Below are 17,291 nucleotides of genomic sequence, written 5' to 3'. Positions count from 1 at the left end.
GGCAGGATCACTCATCAGATTTTCAAGGACATTGGAAGGATTTCCTTCTCCGTAAGTGGTTTAGGTTGCCATGGTGATTCCAAACATTTTTTTCGTTGCAGTCGATTCAGTACAGGTCAGGCTGGCCTTTGATCACAGTGAGCATTTTTCTTTTAAGTCACTTTTCTAGTGTAATGAAATGCAACGAAGAAAGCAATTTTACAGTTGATATGTGTTTAATTGTAGAAATAATTCAATCAGGACACGTATGCTACATAATTTCTCACAGACCAGTGTGATTACTGAAATAATGGATGTGTTTGGTACAATATAAAAGTGTTACATAATAAAAGTTGAGTAGAAAGTGCACTCTGATCATCATATTACATCTGCCAGAAGGTATTATGACATAATTAAACACAAATGTTTGAGAGAAAAACAGAAGGCGTTGCTCGAGTTCTCCCTGAGATCATACAAAAGCTTAGAGAACACACCCAGTCACAAAAACACAAACAATACAGCTCAAGAACTAAAAAAAAAAACATCCTGCTCTGGAGAACAGCGAGTCACTTGTTTGAAATCGGATCCAGTGAAATAAAATCAGTTCTACAATGAATCACTGCTGTTGAGGTTGCACAGTTGTCAATGCCCCTGGAGTGGAACCAGCGCCCCCTGCTGGCTAATCATCTCTTGGCACCAGTCTATGCTTGGCACCTGTTGCCTCCTGGTGGTGGACCTCTAGCATTGCATCCAGCGCTCCTTCTTGCTCAGTGGATACCCTCTGTCGGCCCTCAGCAGGTCATTCATGCGCCAGTACTCGTCTCCCTTAAAGAAGAACACCTTTCCGTTTGTCCAGGTGAAGGCTGCATCTGGACTGGAGGGCACCCCCGAGAAGAGCATGGAAAGCGGTTTGGGGTAGTGGGTTAAGTCATTGTACTTCAGCTCGTCCCATTGCCAGTGATCTGAACCCTGCGCAGCAGGCAACAACAAGAGAGATGGGTAAAGATTTATTTAGAACATTGGTTAAACATGGATAATGAATAAAACAATATTTAGATGAGAATGTCCCCTTAGAATCAACTGTCTTTATTTTCAGGATTTTTCCAGAAATTGTGGAAGATAACAAGAAATGATTGAAAACAAGAGATCTTCCTATAAATTCGAAAACATTGATGGACACAATGTTGAAAACACAAACACACTTTGTTCCATGTAGTTATTCATAATCTATTGTATTGTGTTATTTCAATGTTTATATTCTTACTCCTTTTTTCGTACTTTATTCTGTTTGAAAAAAACAAAACTTTTAATTCTGGTAAATATGAACTATGTATGCATGGACAATAGTGCAACACTGTCCAGCTAAACTCAAGAACAGGAACTAAAAAGAGGTCAAAACAAACAAACTGAATGTTTCTATAAAAGGGCAATACATATGAACACAGAATTGTATGTCTTCTGCTACTGCTCTTAGTTTGATACCTTGATGAAGACCAGCTTCTTGTTCTTCTCCAGGTAAAGGGCAGCATCAATATTGTGGGGGATTCTTTTGACATTTTTTGGGTAGCCAAAGTCGAGACTGAACTTGGTGTATCTCCACACTCTGCTGCCTGTGACCAGATACAGTACAAGCATCTTTATCTGGACTACAGGTGAGTACAGAATGTGACAGAGGTAACATAAGGATAATTATTGTACCTTTGAAAAAGTAGGTTTTGTTGGTTCTTGGAGAGTGTACAGCAGCACTCATGTTTCCAGGAAGTATGGGCCACAGCTGAGTGATCTTCATTGGTGTGCTGTGTCCCAGATCCGAGATGGTCCATACATAATCACCACTAAATGCATATGTTTTCCTCCATGGACCTGGTTTAACAAACAGTAAGCTACTAAAAGAGCTTGTGGAAAATGTTGTAATCATGTATTGTTCTAATACGTACAGTCTTTTTGTGATTGAATAGTATATTATTGATATTTTGATACCTATTTCAAAAGATTTCTATAATAACTTTTTTGCCTCACTACAGAACCCCTAGCATGCTTCTAATTTGATGATCCGATCAGCTTAATCATATGATTATTGTAGTTTTGAAACTCAAGGACTTCAGAAATTTTACTGTAAATGATATATTATCACAGGAAAATGGAGTAAACAAAATGTATGGATGCATGACCACTGTTTTCATAACCTCATACATAAAGGAGGTTGACAAGATAATGTAACTTGTTATGATTATAACAGCTACTGTGAATAAACTATATTAGGATATTTTTATTCAGTGTGTTAAGGTCATATATAAAATCAGGCTTGAAAAACAAATATGGGTCTCCTCCTGTTATTTCTCTGAGAAAATTCCTCATTTTACTCACCTAACATGATGGCATCCAGATCAACAGTGCAGGGGTCAGGGATGGTCTCAGTCTCACGGGGGCTCTCTGTGGGAATCATACTGTCTGTGTTTGTTGGGCCTGCTAAAGGGCTTGTCATGCGTTCGCCTGTTAAAAAGAGATTTACAAAGATTAAGGATACAATGACTTTATCTTTTACGTCAGAAAGCTTGTGACAAAAACTTTTTCACGACAAAGCATTGAAAAGTAAACATGGAAATTATAAACCTATTCAACCTTGGAATAATGATTAAGCATACATGTCAGCATCAGAAACTCTTAAAAATACAATTGCTGTGGTGATAGCACAGCTGATGCTGCATTTAACAGAGTGATACAGAATGTCTAAATATTAGTTTTTGATGATTAATACACAATTTATCAGTCACAAATAAAAAACCCTCAAACATATCTTTGGCATATTCTCTTTATATTTATCAATGTATATCAGGGCTGTCAGCATTAACTATAGTTAATTGGGATTAGTTAAGGTATGCAATTATTGCAATCATTGCTTTTAATGCAATTACTATGCTATTTGGATAAGCTTCTACAGTGTCTCCCTGTAGTCACAGTGATGTAAGAGAACGACACTTCTGCAGCTTTCAATTTGTCATTTCCTTTGAGAAAACCTCTCAGCTCAGTTGATGAGTCAGAAGTAATATCCTCCTCATGACATCAAACATTTCACTTTTTTACCGATCCTTTAAGCTGGTTTCATTGAGTTTCTGGTTGGTAACCAGTTCCTCTTTCTGTGGTTAAGAGTCCTAACTTTATTTCAAAATAAAAGCATTTCTATTGCGGTTTGAATTCAAATAGCAATTCAAATTCTATCAGCTTAAGAAAGCACAGTAACTCAAAATAAAAGATTTTAAAAAATGTTATTTCAAACAAGTGATTAAAAGTGTGATTAAACAAGATTAAAACCTTTAATCGTTTGACAGCCCTAATCTACACACCTTTATCAGTTACACCAACACATAATCAGAGAAGCAAGCTGATAACAGCCTGCTGTCAGGCTCTAATCACAGAACCCATCACTAAAATACAACACAATCAGCCGTTCACCGATTAGGCAGCTCTAAACTAGCTCTAAAGAGCCTCCACTCACCGTATATTGCCTGGATGCCTTCAACATCATCAAAATGCAGCCTAAAGTTTGCTTGGTACCCGGTGTAGATCGGAGCCATCAGCGCTCTCCTATACTCAGAGTGAGCGAGGCCGAGGGCGTGTCCGATCTCATGGGCGGCGATAATTCGCAGATTAGTTCCATAATACGTCCCCTCAGTCCACCACTCGTCATCATCAAAGTGGATAACACCAGACTCTGGAAACTCAGCGTGGGCCAGCACACCATCTGCATGTACGAGAAACAAACAAACAATTAACGCTGCATTAGTTTGTGTTTCAACAGTAAAACATATAAATCTAAAGAAAAACAAGAAAGAACACTAACCAATGCCATCAAACGGGACAGCGCAGCCATCTCTCTTATGGAAGGAGATCTTAATGTCTGCTCTTCCATAGCTGACCTCTCTAAAGGTCAAAGGAGTCACATCGCTCCAATACTTGAATGCAGAGCGGATGGCTGTGTCCACGTTTTCCTTCTTCATGTCAGGTGTGTAGTTGTAGATACGATAAGTCAGGTGCTTCTTTCTCCAACCACCTGGAAGAGAAGCAGTTTTTCATTTCTGAGACACCATACTAAATGTGTGTATCTCACTTAAGGTTTTCTAGGTTTGTCAGTCAGACTACACCTGATAGTTTATGTTTCATCAGCATGGTCTTTTTGATATAGGTTGAAATCTATGTGCTGAAAGTTGCTGCCCATTGTAATCCAACTATGTCTCCCAATGTTTAACATTAAAACTCACAATATATTAGATATATGCTGGTCATTAATCTAGACCTTGACCAGAATTGCCTAATGGTCATCAAAGTTAGAGATAAAAACATTTGCACTGTTATTCACAAAGCAGGGCCATTGTACAGTTTGGTTGAACAGTTTCTTCCTCGAAAGTTCTCTGAATTACATCAAATTGTTTCAAAAGTAAAAACACAAAAAAACACCTTCATTAAATTCAGATTCTGTTTCCTTGACTCACTGTTCACTCTGTATTTATGATGCTTCTTGTTGAAGTTGTCCTCGATCCCACAGCGAGGCTCTCTCATTACTCTCAGAGTAGCTTCATCTATTTCTCCTGTAGGTGGCAGATCACTCACTCTCTGGAGAACCCTGCAGGAGGAAAAGAAAAACCCTTTTAACATTTGCAACTGGATTTTTAAAAACAAGGCGGGCTGCTCAAATCTCTGTGTATGTGGAATCCAATAAACCCCATACAAACAAAGCATGTGCTTTAATTGAACTGTTTTCTCTGTGTTTCGTCATAAAATCAAATAAGTCCTCTTAACCTGAGAGCCTCTATGACCTGCTCGAGGTTGTCAGGGTCCTGTGCATCAGCATAGTCAGTCAGGTAGCCATACTGTTTCAAGTAGGCCTGTGAGTGCAGAGGAAGACAACACAGCTCTTACTGTACACTTATTAAGTGAGATTTTTACATACAACAAATATACAAACAAAGTATCTTACAAAGCAAACCATCATCTTACCTTTGCTTCATTTAGTTCTGTCCACTGCACTGCTGCACACAAGGCTCCACTGAGGTTAAGAAGAAGCAGCAGCAGCTGTCCTGTAGTCACCATGTTTAACTCTGAACAAAAAATCGTTTTGTTACAAAAAAATCCTGGGCAGACGCTCAGAGTCTAAGGATAGCTCAGAGGAGTCGCACAGCAGACTCTGTTTGTTCTCAGAGCGCTGCAGCAGCTTTTAACTGGGCCTGGGGCTCATGAGTCAGTCCTGTGGCTACGATGATCCACCTCTGAAGAATGAGGATGACAAGAGCAGCCAGCTGACCACAAGCCAACTCGTCTGAAGTGTACAGCTGCTCACAGACGACCAGCAGTGGTTTACACACTGGACAACTTTATGGTGTTAATCTACCTGGTAAACTTACTCAGCCTGACCAAAACTGTCCTGAGAACATGTACATATTACTCTCTCAGGTTCAAAGCTTTCTTGTTGTTATAGCAGACCTGAATGTCCTACAGCATGCATTACATGTCATTATGTTCCTAAACTACCAGTCTCCCCGGTGACAAATTACTCAAACACAACTTAATCCATTATTAGGCATATCCATGCTTGCAGGTAAAAAATGAGAGATGAGTCAAAGGTTTGGAATGCAGTTATATGGTTTCAACAACATCTCATTTTGTGTTCAAAGAAAATTTATTCGAAAAGGTTTTAAGGCACCAATCTTTGTGAACTTGATAAAAAAAATATGCACGGCCCGCTTCGGAGTCTATTTATTGTTTGCTCACTCTGGGCTGCTGTAGAAACATGGCGGTGTGGACAGACACTGCTCCTATTGTCGAGTTAAAGTGTTCTTTAAAGGTGACACAATGATTCTTATTATCAGCTGTTATACACTTTGAACAGAACTGTAAATACACCCTCTTAAGTCTCACACATCTTTAGAATCTCTTGTAACTCACTGTTTTAGTTTCACTGTGTTTAGTTCAGTGTTGTCACTATTTGACAGCTGCAGAAGTTTACAGGCAGAAACATCTTCTGCACCGCACTTAAGTCAGCCACCGTTTAAAGTCAAGCATATAGCACCAGAAATAAACAAAAATGCCCCCCCCCCAGTAGTTGATGGAGACGATACTATGTCAGAGTGCTGTTTGTGAGCTTGCAATTAACGTGTTGTGTCCAATATATTAAAAAAAAATTGTCTGAGCAATTTTGAAATGTATTAAATATTGAGGTAAAAATAAAGGAGAAGGGATTCATGTCCGATGCGTTTGTTTGCTTGTTTTATTTTTATTTATTTATTTTTTGGGGGGGGGGGGGTGTTCGTGTCTTTATTCAGAAGTGACAGTGGAGGAAGCCGTGCAGTTGTTGCTGAGGATGCTAAAGTATTAGCTCTAACATTGTGGAGAAACAGTGTTATTGGACTCAATGTGTTAACTTGGACACACAGATAAATTTATCACAGATAAATTAAACCAAAAATGTTGTACACTAATGACATAATTCTCTGTATTTCAGCACAAAGGATTGAACAAAAATCCGAGTCAGCTTTTTCTACTTCCTATCTCCCGTATATGTAATACTGTATGTGACAATCATTCTTACGGTCATAAAAATTAAGGAACTAAGAAAATGAATAGCCGAGAAGAAGTCTAGTAAGGTCTAAATTTAGCTGAGGAGTTTCTAAAGGAAGAGAGTGCGTTTTCCTGTCATTTCTGGAAAGAATATCTGGGTTCTTCTGCACACTCACACAGAGCAACGTCAAGTCTGAAACAGGCAGAAAACAAACGCTCTGAAAAGCTTGGGTGATGATATAAAACAGGTTTTATTTATCCATTTTGTGCAAATCTTCTTACCACAGTTTTAGTCATCCGTGACTCAAAGATGGATCACGATAAAAAGCTTTAAACAAACATGGTTACCAAACAACTTTGCAACCAGGTCAGTCCCCTGGATTTGCAAAAAAACGAATGAATACCATCCATCCACGTAACCCCCACAGACTCTACATCTCAGCAAACTTCTTACTGCATTCTGCTAGTTCTGCAATCCTCATTTGTATTTACATGAAATGACAACTCATCTATAATACCAGCTCATCCTCCCTTCTGTCTTCCCGTCCAGCTGCAGCATGTTTGCTCATAGGATGCGGTCTGAGTCACTTTATATCCTGTTTCCACACTTAGGATCATAACTTCAAGTAGGACAAGTTGAATGAAAACCTGCAGCCACGTTTGTGTTCCTCAAATGGTCTTAAGAGAAACAAAAACTGAAGTGTAAAATAGCTCAATCCAGCAGAAGACCCAGCATTATCAATCACAGTCGCTGAAAAATCAAAGCATTTTTCTCTCCAGGGAATAAAACAGAAATGGTTATTCAGTGAACACATCATATTGTAAAACGGTCCACATGCATGTACGTTCTCTATTTCATAGTAAGATCAGTGTTTGCAGAGATATCCATTAAATTGACAAAAAAGTGTGAAATAAATAAAGATGTTCGGAGACAAAGATGCGTTGGTTTAAAACTATTTTTTTTTTATTAAGCCTCTTTAAATAGAAGATAAACACAACAACAGAGAACAGTGAGGCTTGGCATGAAAGGAAATCAGCAGTTCTGAAATATTACATTGTTAAAATGTCGTGAAGATAAAACATAGTTGTTACTGAGCGTTTTCTGTAAAACATTAAAAACAAGTTTTATTTTGGACAAGCTGAGCTGTTCAAACAGGTGAACACATGTTTATATCCTGCTAATTCTCTCTCTTTGTTAGGAGCCAAACGTTACTGTTGTTCACTCTTTGACTAATCACTTGCTGACCTCCTCTTTAAAAGCACACAGGTGAAATCTGTGCTGGAGAGGAGCAGTGAAGTGATGTATGGTGGTGCACTGGACCAAACAGATTAGTTAAAGGGTCAAAAAACAAAGTGTCCGGTGGGAGCTTGACAGCTCAACTCTGATTTGCAAACTAAATAAAAAAACAAGCATTCATGAAATGACCGCTTACAGCTGCTCCGGATTGTTTTCCTTCGTTAATGTTGTTAAACTTTAGAGTGATTTCCAGTCTCTGTAAATGTTCCTTTCCTTTGACCTCTGAAGTGCGTCAAACACTATTTAAACTGTTTAAACCTAGAAGCCTACATGTGGAGTTATGACACTCATCTAACACTCATTCTTGAATGAGTGTTCTTCTCACTTGAATGAGATTCCTACATTTAGCTTTAACTTAAATTAGCATGCATGCTAACAACGCAGGTATTGGCACCTTTTCATTGGAAGTGAATCCACACAAGATGAAAGTGGGAATGTTTTGGTTTGGTCTTTTACAGCCTTTAGCTTAGTTAGAGCTGAAAATCCATTCAATCTCTCCGGCAGGTGCCCAAAAATAAAAAAAATAAAAAAAGACGCTGTATTTCTGGTCACACTGCAAAAGTCTCTATAAAACGGTCTCTGTTATTTTTCCTGCTGAGTGATATATAAAACTTCCCCCTCCATCTCTCTGTGTGTCAGTAACTTCCCTTTGGAGTCTGAATGTCGATCGATGCACCGAGTCTGTTCCTCGCTTTAATCCTCCCTGATCTTCACCTTCACTCTGTGCCAGGCGTTACTCAGCACGCCCCTCAGGTTCCAGATGGGAGGAACCGTGTCCGGCTGCATGTTGTAACTGTTGTCCACTGCTTTGCAAATTATCTCCAGCTCCTGAGCCTCGGGAGGAAGAGGAGCCGTCACTTCCCACAGCTTCCACGCCCACGCTTTTCCTGGCGGCGGCGGTGGCGGCGAGGCTGCCAGTGCTTGTTCCTTCTCGCTGCTCCTCAGCTGGGCTACCTGCCACGTCTTCCCTCCGTCCACGGAGACGTCCACGCGCACCACCTCTCTGCCTCCGCCACTCCAGGCGTAACCTTTCACCGTCACCTCCTCGTCGCTGCGATCCACAACAGCGCCATCTGCTGGCGTGGTTATCGCCGACTGGATGGGAAGCTCCTGGATGGCCGGGGCAGACTTGAAGTCCACCGTGTCCCAGTCGGTCCCCGGGGAGAAGCCCTTGTAGTCGTTCTGCTGCCAGTGGCCGTTGCTTTCATCTGCACTCACTACGATCTTCCCCAGCCATTTAACATTACGTGCGCCCACTGTGCCCGGTACGATGACGCGTACAGGATAGCCATGGTCGGGAGGGAGATCCTCACCGTTCATTTCATAAGCGAGAAGCACATCACCGTCCTCACTAACGGCTTTGTTCAGGGGGATGGACGCACCGTAGGTTGTCCCGGTAACGTCTTTGTCCAGTCCTTCAAACTGAACGTGACGCGCCCACTGAGACACATCCGCATGATACCCAGCAGCCATCAGAACGTCCCTGAGCCTAGCGCCGCTCCATGTGGCGTTACTGATGGCAGCAATGCCCCAGTTCAGCCCTTTCACCTGCTTCACCTTGTTCATCTCAGAGCGGCGGTTTCCAGCGCACTGCAGCGTGGCCGTGACGGTGTGTTTCTGGAACCGCGTTTTCAAATCTTTCAAAGACAGCGTCAGCATTCGCTCGGACAGTCCCTCCACCTGCAGCTGATAGGAACCCGGGTCCACCTGAGGAACGGGGAGGTGGTTTCTCTTGAAGAAGATAGCAGAAGGGGTGATGTAGCTGTCAGAGAGGATTTCAGGAGGCGGCTCGGCGTTGAAAGGCTTGAGGCTGTTGATTCTCAGGGCCGGGTGACGCACGGGATCAGAGGAATACGGATCGGAGGATTTTACAGTCTGCTGCTTCTTTTGGTCCTCTGCACTCAGCTCACCGACCTCGAGTTCAACACAGACACAAAAGGGTTTCTTAAGATCACACTGGAAAATTTCATTCGTCATCTTTTTAATCCAGGAGGCCAAACAAAAAAAAAAACACGTTTTTATAGTACACGTAACAGGAACAACATCAGCAAAGAGTTTACTCACTAGTAGGTGCGAGGATTTAGTCTACAGCTGTGAGACTACGTGCATGATGGAGAAAATAATTGTTATGCTGAGGTATGCTTATCCTTTTATGATAAATTAAACTAAGTTTTGTTGACTCGGATATACAGTAAAAGATGTCAGTTAGATTCATGTCAAACACGTGCTGATGTGGGAGGAGTTACCCGAGGTGCTGAAGGTCAGCACTTTGTTTCTAAGGCTCTTAACTGTTTACATGTGTCTTTTAATCAGCACATATGCTTACTCTCCTTCACAGGTTATGTACATTTATGCTATATAAAAATATTTCTAATGTTAATGTTAACTGCACAGGTTTAGGGTTAGTAATTATGTTACTCTTAGTCACACAGGGGCTGCTAAATCTTGTTTGGGGATTATTGTATACAGAGGGGAGGGGGACAGCGGGTGTGTATTGTAACTAATGTCTTGTGTCCTGCCTGTCTGTATACTGCTACTGGATGCCTTGAATTTCCCTCGGGATCAATAAAGTAAGTAAGTATCTATCTATCTATCTATCTATCTATCTATCTATCTATCTATCTATCTATCTATCTATCTATCTATCTATCTATCTATCTATCTATCTGAATTACAGTCGATGAAGTTATCAGTTTTATCACTGTGGTTGTTTTTGTTGAACTTCCCACAGAAGAAGCTGAGATTTAAGAACAAGTCTTAGTGTGAGATAAAGGTGATCAGTGACAGCACAATGTTGAAGAGTGTGCTGGACAGCTGCTCACCTTGTACTCTGCGAGGATTTCCAGCACGTGTTCCTGGTTGTGGACGGCGTACAGCGCCCAAAAGGGTTCAAGAGCTCCTCCTGCCGCCAGCAAGATTTTTTCCCCACCGGGGTGCATGGCTACAAACTCAGTGATGTCATAGACGCCACCTTTGAAGGTGACCCACACTCCGTCTTCCAGAGAGCGGTGGCTGTTGACCTCCTCCTGAGTGAAGATGGGAGGAGTCGAGATCTTCTCGATGGGCTGCAAACTGGTCGAGTCTGACTGTTCAGCCTGCGGCGGAGAGAGAGAGTCTGTTTAGTGGTTCGTCCAAAAAAAAACAGACAATAAAAAGAGAGGAAAGCCATGTTGTCCAACTATTCGGGATCATAGTGATGATAGAGATTGCATAAAATACTTGAAAAATGAACAGATTTTCTTTACTATTGGGGTGGCAAACAAACCCACTATAATCTCATACATTTTCTGACAGGCAGCAAAATATAACACTGACACACAATATTCTACGTGTTGTAAAAGGCCTGAAGGCTTCAAACATGCTGCTAACACAGATCGGAGTCAGAAGGCTTCCGCGTGCCTTCAGTCTGTCAAACAGCAGCATATTTGTGAACTCGAAATGACTTTTAAACATTTGTTGAATCGTGTCATATAATGAGAGTTCTGTCACCAACACGACTACGACGCTACGACTTTCATTTGACCAATAAAAGCAGCAGCGGCCTGCTGAGCCGACATTCTGCAGCATCGCCGTGTTAATTATTCACGCTGCTTTGTGTGAGCGCTGGGCTGCTGTGTGGCCTGGTTAGTCTTTGCTTGCTGTGCATGTGACAGCTTGATGGATCTGTTGACGCCGCTTCAAATGCTTTTCATTATTCTAAATGGATAAAAGGCTCGTCTCTCGCGTTTCAACCTTTTTTAAAGAAATGAATAGGAGCACCAAAACAAATAGCACAGCCATGATTACGAGTCATCTACAAAGCTGTTGACACATTTTATTTCCTGTCTTTTTTTGGGAGCAGATGTTTTGATGTGTTATTGGCATTACCGTTTGAAACTTCCTCATTTCTTTTCTCAGAAGTTAAACATTGAGCTCAGAACGTGTTTGCACCTTGAGTCACATACATTGTGCCTTTTACATCTACGAACGACCTCCACACAGTAAAGAGCTACAGGACCATAAAAGGGTGTAACTGAGAGCAAACAAATGTGTTGTAACCAGGCTGCAAACACATTTGATCCGAAAGGATCGTTTTTGTTTTCTTGAATGAGATATTAAAGATATGCCTCCATATTTGTTCATTAAAAACGAACAGAATACTTGTTTTCCTGCGATCATTTAAACTTGGAACGTTTATAAGAAATGAAAACTGGTCTCATTGTTCATGTGTCCGTGGTCTTCACCTGCTGGTGGTGGAGGCCGTAGGCCAGGACGGCACCTGTCCCAGCCAGCAGTCCTGCCAGAGCGTGTCTCCACCTGGGCCTGTGTGCACGTCTGTGCGAGCTCTGGCCCTCACTCGCCCCGCTGCTCCAAACACGGACAGCACATGATGCAACTGCAGGTACTACTGGATTCCTGTGAAAATGCAAAAAAAAAAAAAAACGCAAATTAAATGTCGATGAACATCATTTGTCAGATGATGTCGCTGCTTAAAAATCGACTTCAGTGATGATAACATTTCCTTCACTTAACAAACATCTCTGTGGTGGGTGAAGAAGTTACGCTTGAAGCAGATGGTTAGTATCGGGTCAGGTAAAGGCTGTGATGTGACAATTTGATGACAGTGCCTTACCTTTGAGTGTTGAGAGGGCCAAACGGAGTCAGCCGCTGACAGCGTCTGAGGAGCAGCATTGCTCTGAGGTTGTCAGGAAACCTGAGAAGATGGAAAGCTGCACATGGCATCGAGACTTAGACTTTCTTTACTTTCATTCCAACTTCAAGTTTACAGCGCAGACAAGAAGGAAATGTTGTTGCATTGGCTCGTAGAGCAGGATAAAAAAACACAGCAGCATGTATTGACATCAGGTAAGAAGTATTTATAAAGTAAGGTGGAGATATAAATAGAACTTAAAAACAAAAGCTATTTGTGAAATTACTATAAGGATAAATATATTGCAGGGTTTTTTTTGATGAATGCTATATTGTCTTTTTTACAGTCCAGTGAGGTTATGAGGGTTTGAGGGGGAATGAAGAGATTAGAGTGAGGGGTGGGAAACGCATCGTGATTCTCATCATCTGAGATTTTAAAAAGAGACACATGACTCCCCAATATTTGTTTTTGGCTAGTCAGTCGCTCCCTGCTAAGAGCTAATGCTAGCTCTTTCACTCAGCAGAACGTCAAATGGAGCAGCGAGACGGTCAGCCTGAGCGCTCTCACAGACGACCTGAAGAACGTACTCATTCAAACATAGAGTTTGAATCCATGAACCCGTGAATGCATCGTGAGACGCCCAAAGATTCCCGGCCTGAGCACTAATTGGAGTTTTTCAACTGGTGGGTCAGGACCCAGTGGCTCGTGAATTTGTGACTCGCAAAAAAAAAGTAAAACAGTCAAAAAGTCAAAAAGTCGATAAGGTGCTTCTAACACACATCTTTCTTTGTTTGGGGTGGAGACTTCTCATTAAGGAGTTGGTGCTGGGTCCTCAGGATAGACAAGATGACAAGAACCGCTGCTCTTTAAAGCACACTTTAGATTTAGTCGAGCAGACCGTGGACGAACAGTGGCAAGTTTAACTCAACACAGACCAGCAGTTTTCTCCATGAAAATGACTGTTAGGCAGTTTAATAGGGAAGTGGTATAAATGTCGTGTGATAACATAAATATAATAAAGAAGTATGTATTAATAAACTGAAAACAATGCCTGTCGTGTGTCACCGTTAGCCTGTGATGCCCAACAAACTTCTCATGCAGGATGCAATGGTGAGTACAATAACGGTGAGTCACTGCTACCTAAAATAGAGTGAAAGATGAAGTGAAATGTATGACTGAGTGACAGAGTCCAGCTCGACATTCAAAGAACGGCTTTGTCATCCGCTTTCTACTCCAGCATCCGGCCTGCATGATTAAAATGGTCATTATATGTCGAAACGTATATCATTTCTGTTCTCTGGCAGCATCGCAGTCGACCTCAGATTCAGATTTATTTGTCCTTTGCAGGAAATTTGCTTTCACCCTCGTACGAGAGACACATAATCAGACAGATCTCAAGATACATAAAGACAAACATTACATCCTCCCCCTTACACATTTAACACCGAAAAACAGAAACACACATTTAACGACACAGTCTATTCAGTTCTGTTATGGCAGAGGGGACGAAGCTCCTACTGAACTTGACCCTCTTCCAGGTCAGGGACCTGCACCGGCGGCCAGATGGAAGGAGCATGAAGTATGGGCTTAGGGGGTGACTGGGGTCCCGGGTGATGGTGAGTGCCCTGCGTGTTGTGGCTGTGGTGTTAAGGTCGGAGAGGATGGGTGTGGGGAGGCCGATGATTTTGGCAGCTCTATGTGTGATTTGTGTCAATCTTTTTGTGTTGGGGGATGACAGCAACTGAGAGGGCTCTCAGTTTCCTAATGGCACAGAGTCTTTGCTGGTTGCGTTTATGGATGTCATGGATGTGTGATTCAAAGGTGAGTTTATTGTGAGTCCCAGGTATCTAAACGTGTCCACCACCTCCACGGCTTCTCCGTTCATACACACCGTTCACAACAAACTGACGCCCTTTCTTCTGAGGGCACCTAGCAAAGGTCAAAGGTCAGATTATCTTGTTAACAAAAATGACAGCTCTATCGGATGTGGAGCCAGACTAAGGAAAGGACTGCGACTGTTTTCATATCCAATACGTTGCAACACCTTTTCAGAGAAGAAGAGCAGCAATTTCTGATCACGCTCTCTACAAGTTCTCAAATACTGCCGTCGTACCTCCACTCGACTGTGTCTTCAGAACCTTTGCTTTGAGCTTGACTTTACAGTTCTCCAGTCTGCAGGGGGCAGACGGCTGAACGATTTGTTCGCACAGCACGCCGCAGATGAACAGAAAACGTCCACCGCAGCAACGTAACTCAGCAGAACTTCTTTTTTTTTTATCCCTCGTGATGACGCCACGCACACGTCTCGTAGCAGGTTAGTTATTTTCGAGCTGTGAACATGTCGTGTAAAAACTCATCTTTGCTCCTCTGACTGTTTCATTTGAGTCCCTGAAAATAAATATAAAGTGCTGAAAACTGATCAATGACTTATGATTTCGCTCAAAGTTGGCGCTCACTGCTCATAAACGCATGAAATCATCCATCTATAAAACATTTTTTTCCCTTTTTCCATTTAGATGACTCTCCTACTTCTCTCACATCCCCAAGCCTTCAGTAGTTTATACGCCTGTCGACAATATGCCTACATTTCATGGTTAAACATTAGAATACACGAGGAAGACTGATGTGCAAAGTGTATGGTAACAGAGCTGTATGAGTGATGTGTAAGGACTCAGAGAGCTCCTCTATGCATGAAGTCAGCAAGGATATCCAAACCTGCTTTCTCTCTTTACAGCTTACATGTGTTCCTTTTTAAAATGACCAAGTGAACCTCTGAAGGCTTCAACTCCTCCTAAACCAACCAACCAGCAGTCAATCTTCAAAAAGAGCCAACCAGCTCAGGGGGAGTGAACAGATGCTCCAGGTCACTTCTTTGGAACCACAGAGAAGTTACCGTCAGCACAGGTACAAAGAAGATAACTTGAACCTGGGGATTTATTAAACCGTGACATTGAGGCAGAAAGGAGGGAAGTTATGAATCTATTAACTCCTGCCTTAAGTCACAGAAAGAAGGTCAAAAAAATAAACATCTGTATGAGGACAGAGCTGTGGCTGGAGGGGGCAAAACTGTCCCTGAAATAGAAAATAACCCGAGTGTTTAACATTTAAAAAAGCCTGGTAAATCATCAGACAGCACGTGTAGCACCTCTTCTTTATCAATCACTTACAACCTTATTATCAGGTAATTATGATAACACTGAGTTATCTTCAATCAGCTTTCAGGAGACAGCAGGCAGGGGAGGGTCAGAGGGTCAAATGCTTGACTACTACAGCTACACTTGTGATGAGGGGATAAATGATAACAATGTTGTGCTGTATGTTTTGTTGACAACAAAAAGGAAAGTCAAAGTAAGACCTGCACAGAGGTTCCACAGTCCTCTGTGTTATAAAATGAAAGAAATGAGAAGTTGGACTTCCTATGTTGAAAGTGAATCAGGATGTGTGTTCACAAGAGGAAGACAGAGTCTTCAACATGTAGAGGGAACATTAAACTGATGCATTTAAATACTTCTTACTAGCCACACTCAGCGCTGCTCCGAAACAAGTTTTTTTAAACATTATGTACATCGATAAACGTCTGGCTTTTGTGCCTAAACGTTAGATAAAACATGTGAAATGTTATTCTGCACGTTTAAATAAGTCATTTCAAGCTTTTATCATCATTATCATCATCCTCATGGCTAACTTAGCAAGCTAACATTAAAATAAGCTAGCCTGCCACGACTGACAGGCTTCACGCAAACCTTCATGTCTTTACGCAGATGAGACTTCAGAGTGAGCTTCTTAATAATATATAAACTAAAGTACTCACGTCTGTGTTGTCGGTCTCCTGCTTGAACTCAGAAACTGTCACGACGTATGAAAACAACACGTTGCACAACTCCGAGCACGGAGCGAGTAAGGTTCAAGACAGCTGGTTTATTTCCCTTTGCCTCCTGTTTTAAAACCTCTCAGCCGTCCTTTCAGACTGACCAGCCATTATAATATCACCTGCTTGTAAAAGGATGTCAATGATAATATCACCTGCTCGTAAAAGGATGTCAATGATTATCGCTGTCACTTGACTGAGGAGCTGCAATGAAACTATGTCAATAAACATTGGCTACTGAAAATCTCCCAAACGCAACACACGGTTGTTGTTTTTTTTTTAACACTTTCTGTTCCTGTGTTCTCTACTAATGTGTTTTCTTCTTCTAACATTCATTTATAAATGTTAATTATATTAGCAAAGCCTTTTAAATTATTAACCACGTAGAACAACTTCAGGGTTGCCAGGTTGTGAGAATTTCCACTTTTCAACATTTTGGAGAAGAGCTAAAAGTATCTGACACAAAATCATCTTAATAGGAAACTGTTTAAAAAAAAAAGATTAGTTCCACAGCCTGCCTATAAATTCTTATAAGGCATTGTAATAGTAAAAACGTATCATTTGTTTGGGGGTAAATTGAATGAAAACAGTGTGTTTCTTAAATCCTACCATGCTCCAAAAAAGATTTCCCTAGCTTTCTGTCTCTGATATTTAAACTCTGTGGGCAAACTATGCACTTGACTATACAAGCCATACCTACCAGTTGAAAGCTACCTGGAGGTTTTACATAAATCAACAGATAAAGAATCCTTCAGACATGCATAAAATAATCCACATATGTTCTACCTTTTAAATAATTCAAGGATTTGCTAGCAGTACCATTCTTATTTTTAAAAAATTTACAATATTTACACATTTTTGAATTTCCCCACGGGCACACGGGAACGTTTTTTTTCAATTGAATGTTTATATATTTTAAGTTCAAAATGAAACTCAATGTATCTCTAACTATAGAAAGGGGAGAG

At 41.3% G+C, this 17,291-nt stretch overlaps 2 protein-coding genes across 3 annotated transcripts; both read right to left on the bottom strand.

Moving 5' to 3' along the window:
- Window positions 1-45: 45 nt before the first annotated feature.
- On the bottom strand, window positions 46-5,067 carry mmp19 (matrix metallopeptidase 19; the record flags this gene model as incomplete). The annotated part of the gene is made up of 9 exons (XM_079342450.1): window positions 46-948; window positions 1,462-1,589; window positions 1,678-1,842; window positions 2,347-2,472; window positions 3,476-3,721; window positions 3,821-4,030; window positions 4,470-4,600; window positions 4,777-4,862; window positions 4,975-5,067. The coding sequence occupies 9 exons, from the start codon at window positions 5,065-5,067 to the stop codon at window positions 718-720; spliced, it is 1,416 nt and encodes a 471-aa protein (XP_079198576.1). The 3' UTR covers window positions 46-717.
- Window positions 5,068-6,763: 1,696 nt separating this feature from the next.
- Window positions 6,764-16,606, bottom strand: suox (sulfite oxidase). Of its 2 annotated transcripts, none has more exons than XM_079341218.1 (5): window positions 16,270-16,606; window positions 12,441-12,521; window positions 12,052-12,223; window positions 10,651-10,923; window positions 6,764-9,742 (listed from the first exon to the last, which is right to left on the bottom strand). In XM_079341218.1, the coding sequence occupies exons 2-5, from the start codon at window positions 12,497-12,499 to the stop codon at window positions 8,522-8,524; spliced, it is 1,725 nt and encodes a 574-aa protein (XP_079197344.1). In that variant the 5' UTR covers window positions 12,500-12,521; window positions 16,270-16,606; the 3' UTR covers window positions 6,764-8,521. The 2 variants fall into 2 exon arrangements, with proteins under 2 accessions (XP_079197344.1, XP_079197343.1); XM_079341217.1 differs by having other exon boundaries at window positions 12,441-12,537; window positions 16,270-16,605.
- Between the last annotated feature and the right edge of the window lie 685 nt (window positions 16,607-17,291).

This window comes from Symphodus melops, assembly GCF_947650265.1.
Source record: "Symphodus melops genome assembly, chromosome: 4".
Classification (NCBI taxonomy): Eukaryota; Metazoa; Chordata; class Actinopteri; order Labriformes; family Labridae; genus Symphodus; species Symphodus melops.
The sequence above is the reverse complement of the archived record's forward strand: the minus strand, read 5'-3'. Positions and strand labels throughout refer to the sequence as shown.

Coding starts and splice junctions, on each gene's coding strand:
- suox (XM_079341218.1), bottom strand. CDS start 12,499: ATGCTGCTCCTCAGACGCTGTCAGCGGCTGACTCCGTTTGGCCCTCTC. Junction 12,224..12,440: donor GGCCCTCTCAACACTCAAAG/GTAAGGCACTGT, acceptor GCATTTTCACAG/GAATCCAGTAGTACCTGCAG. Junction 9,743..10,650: donor AAATCCTCGCAGAGTACAAG/GTGAGCAGCTGT, acceptor GTTGAACTCGAG/GTCGGTGAGCTGAGTGCAGA.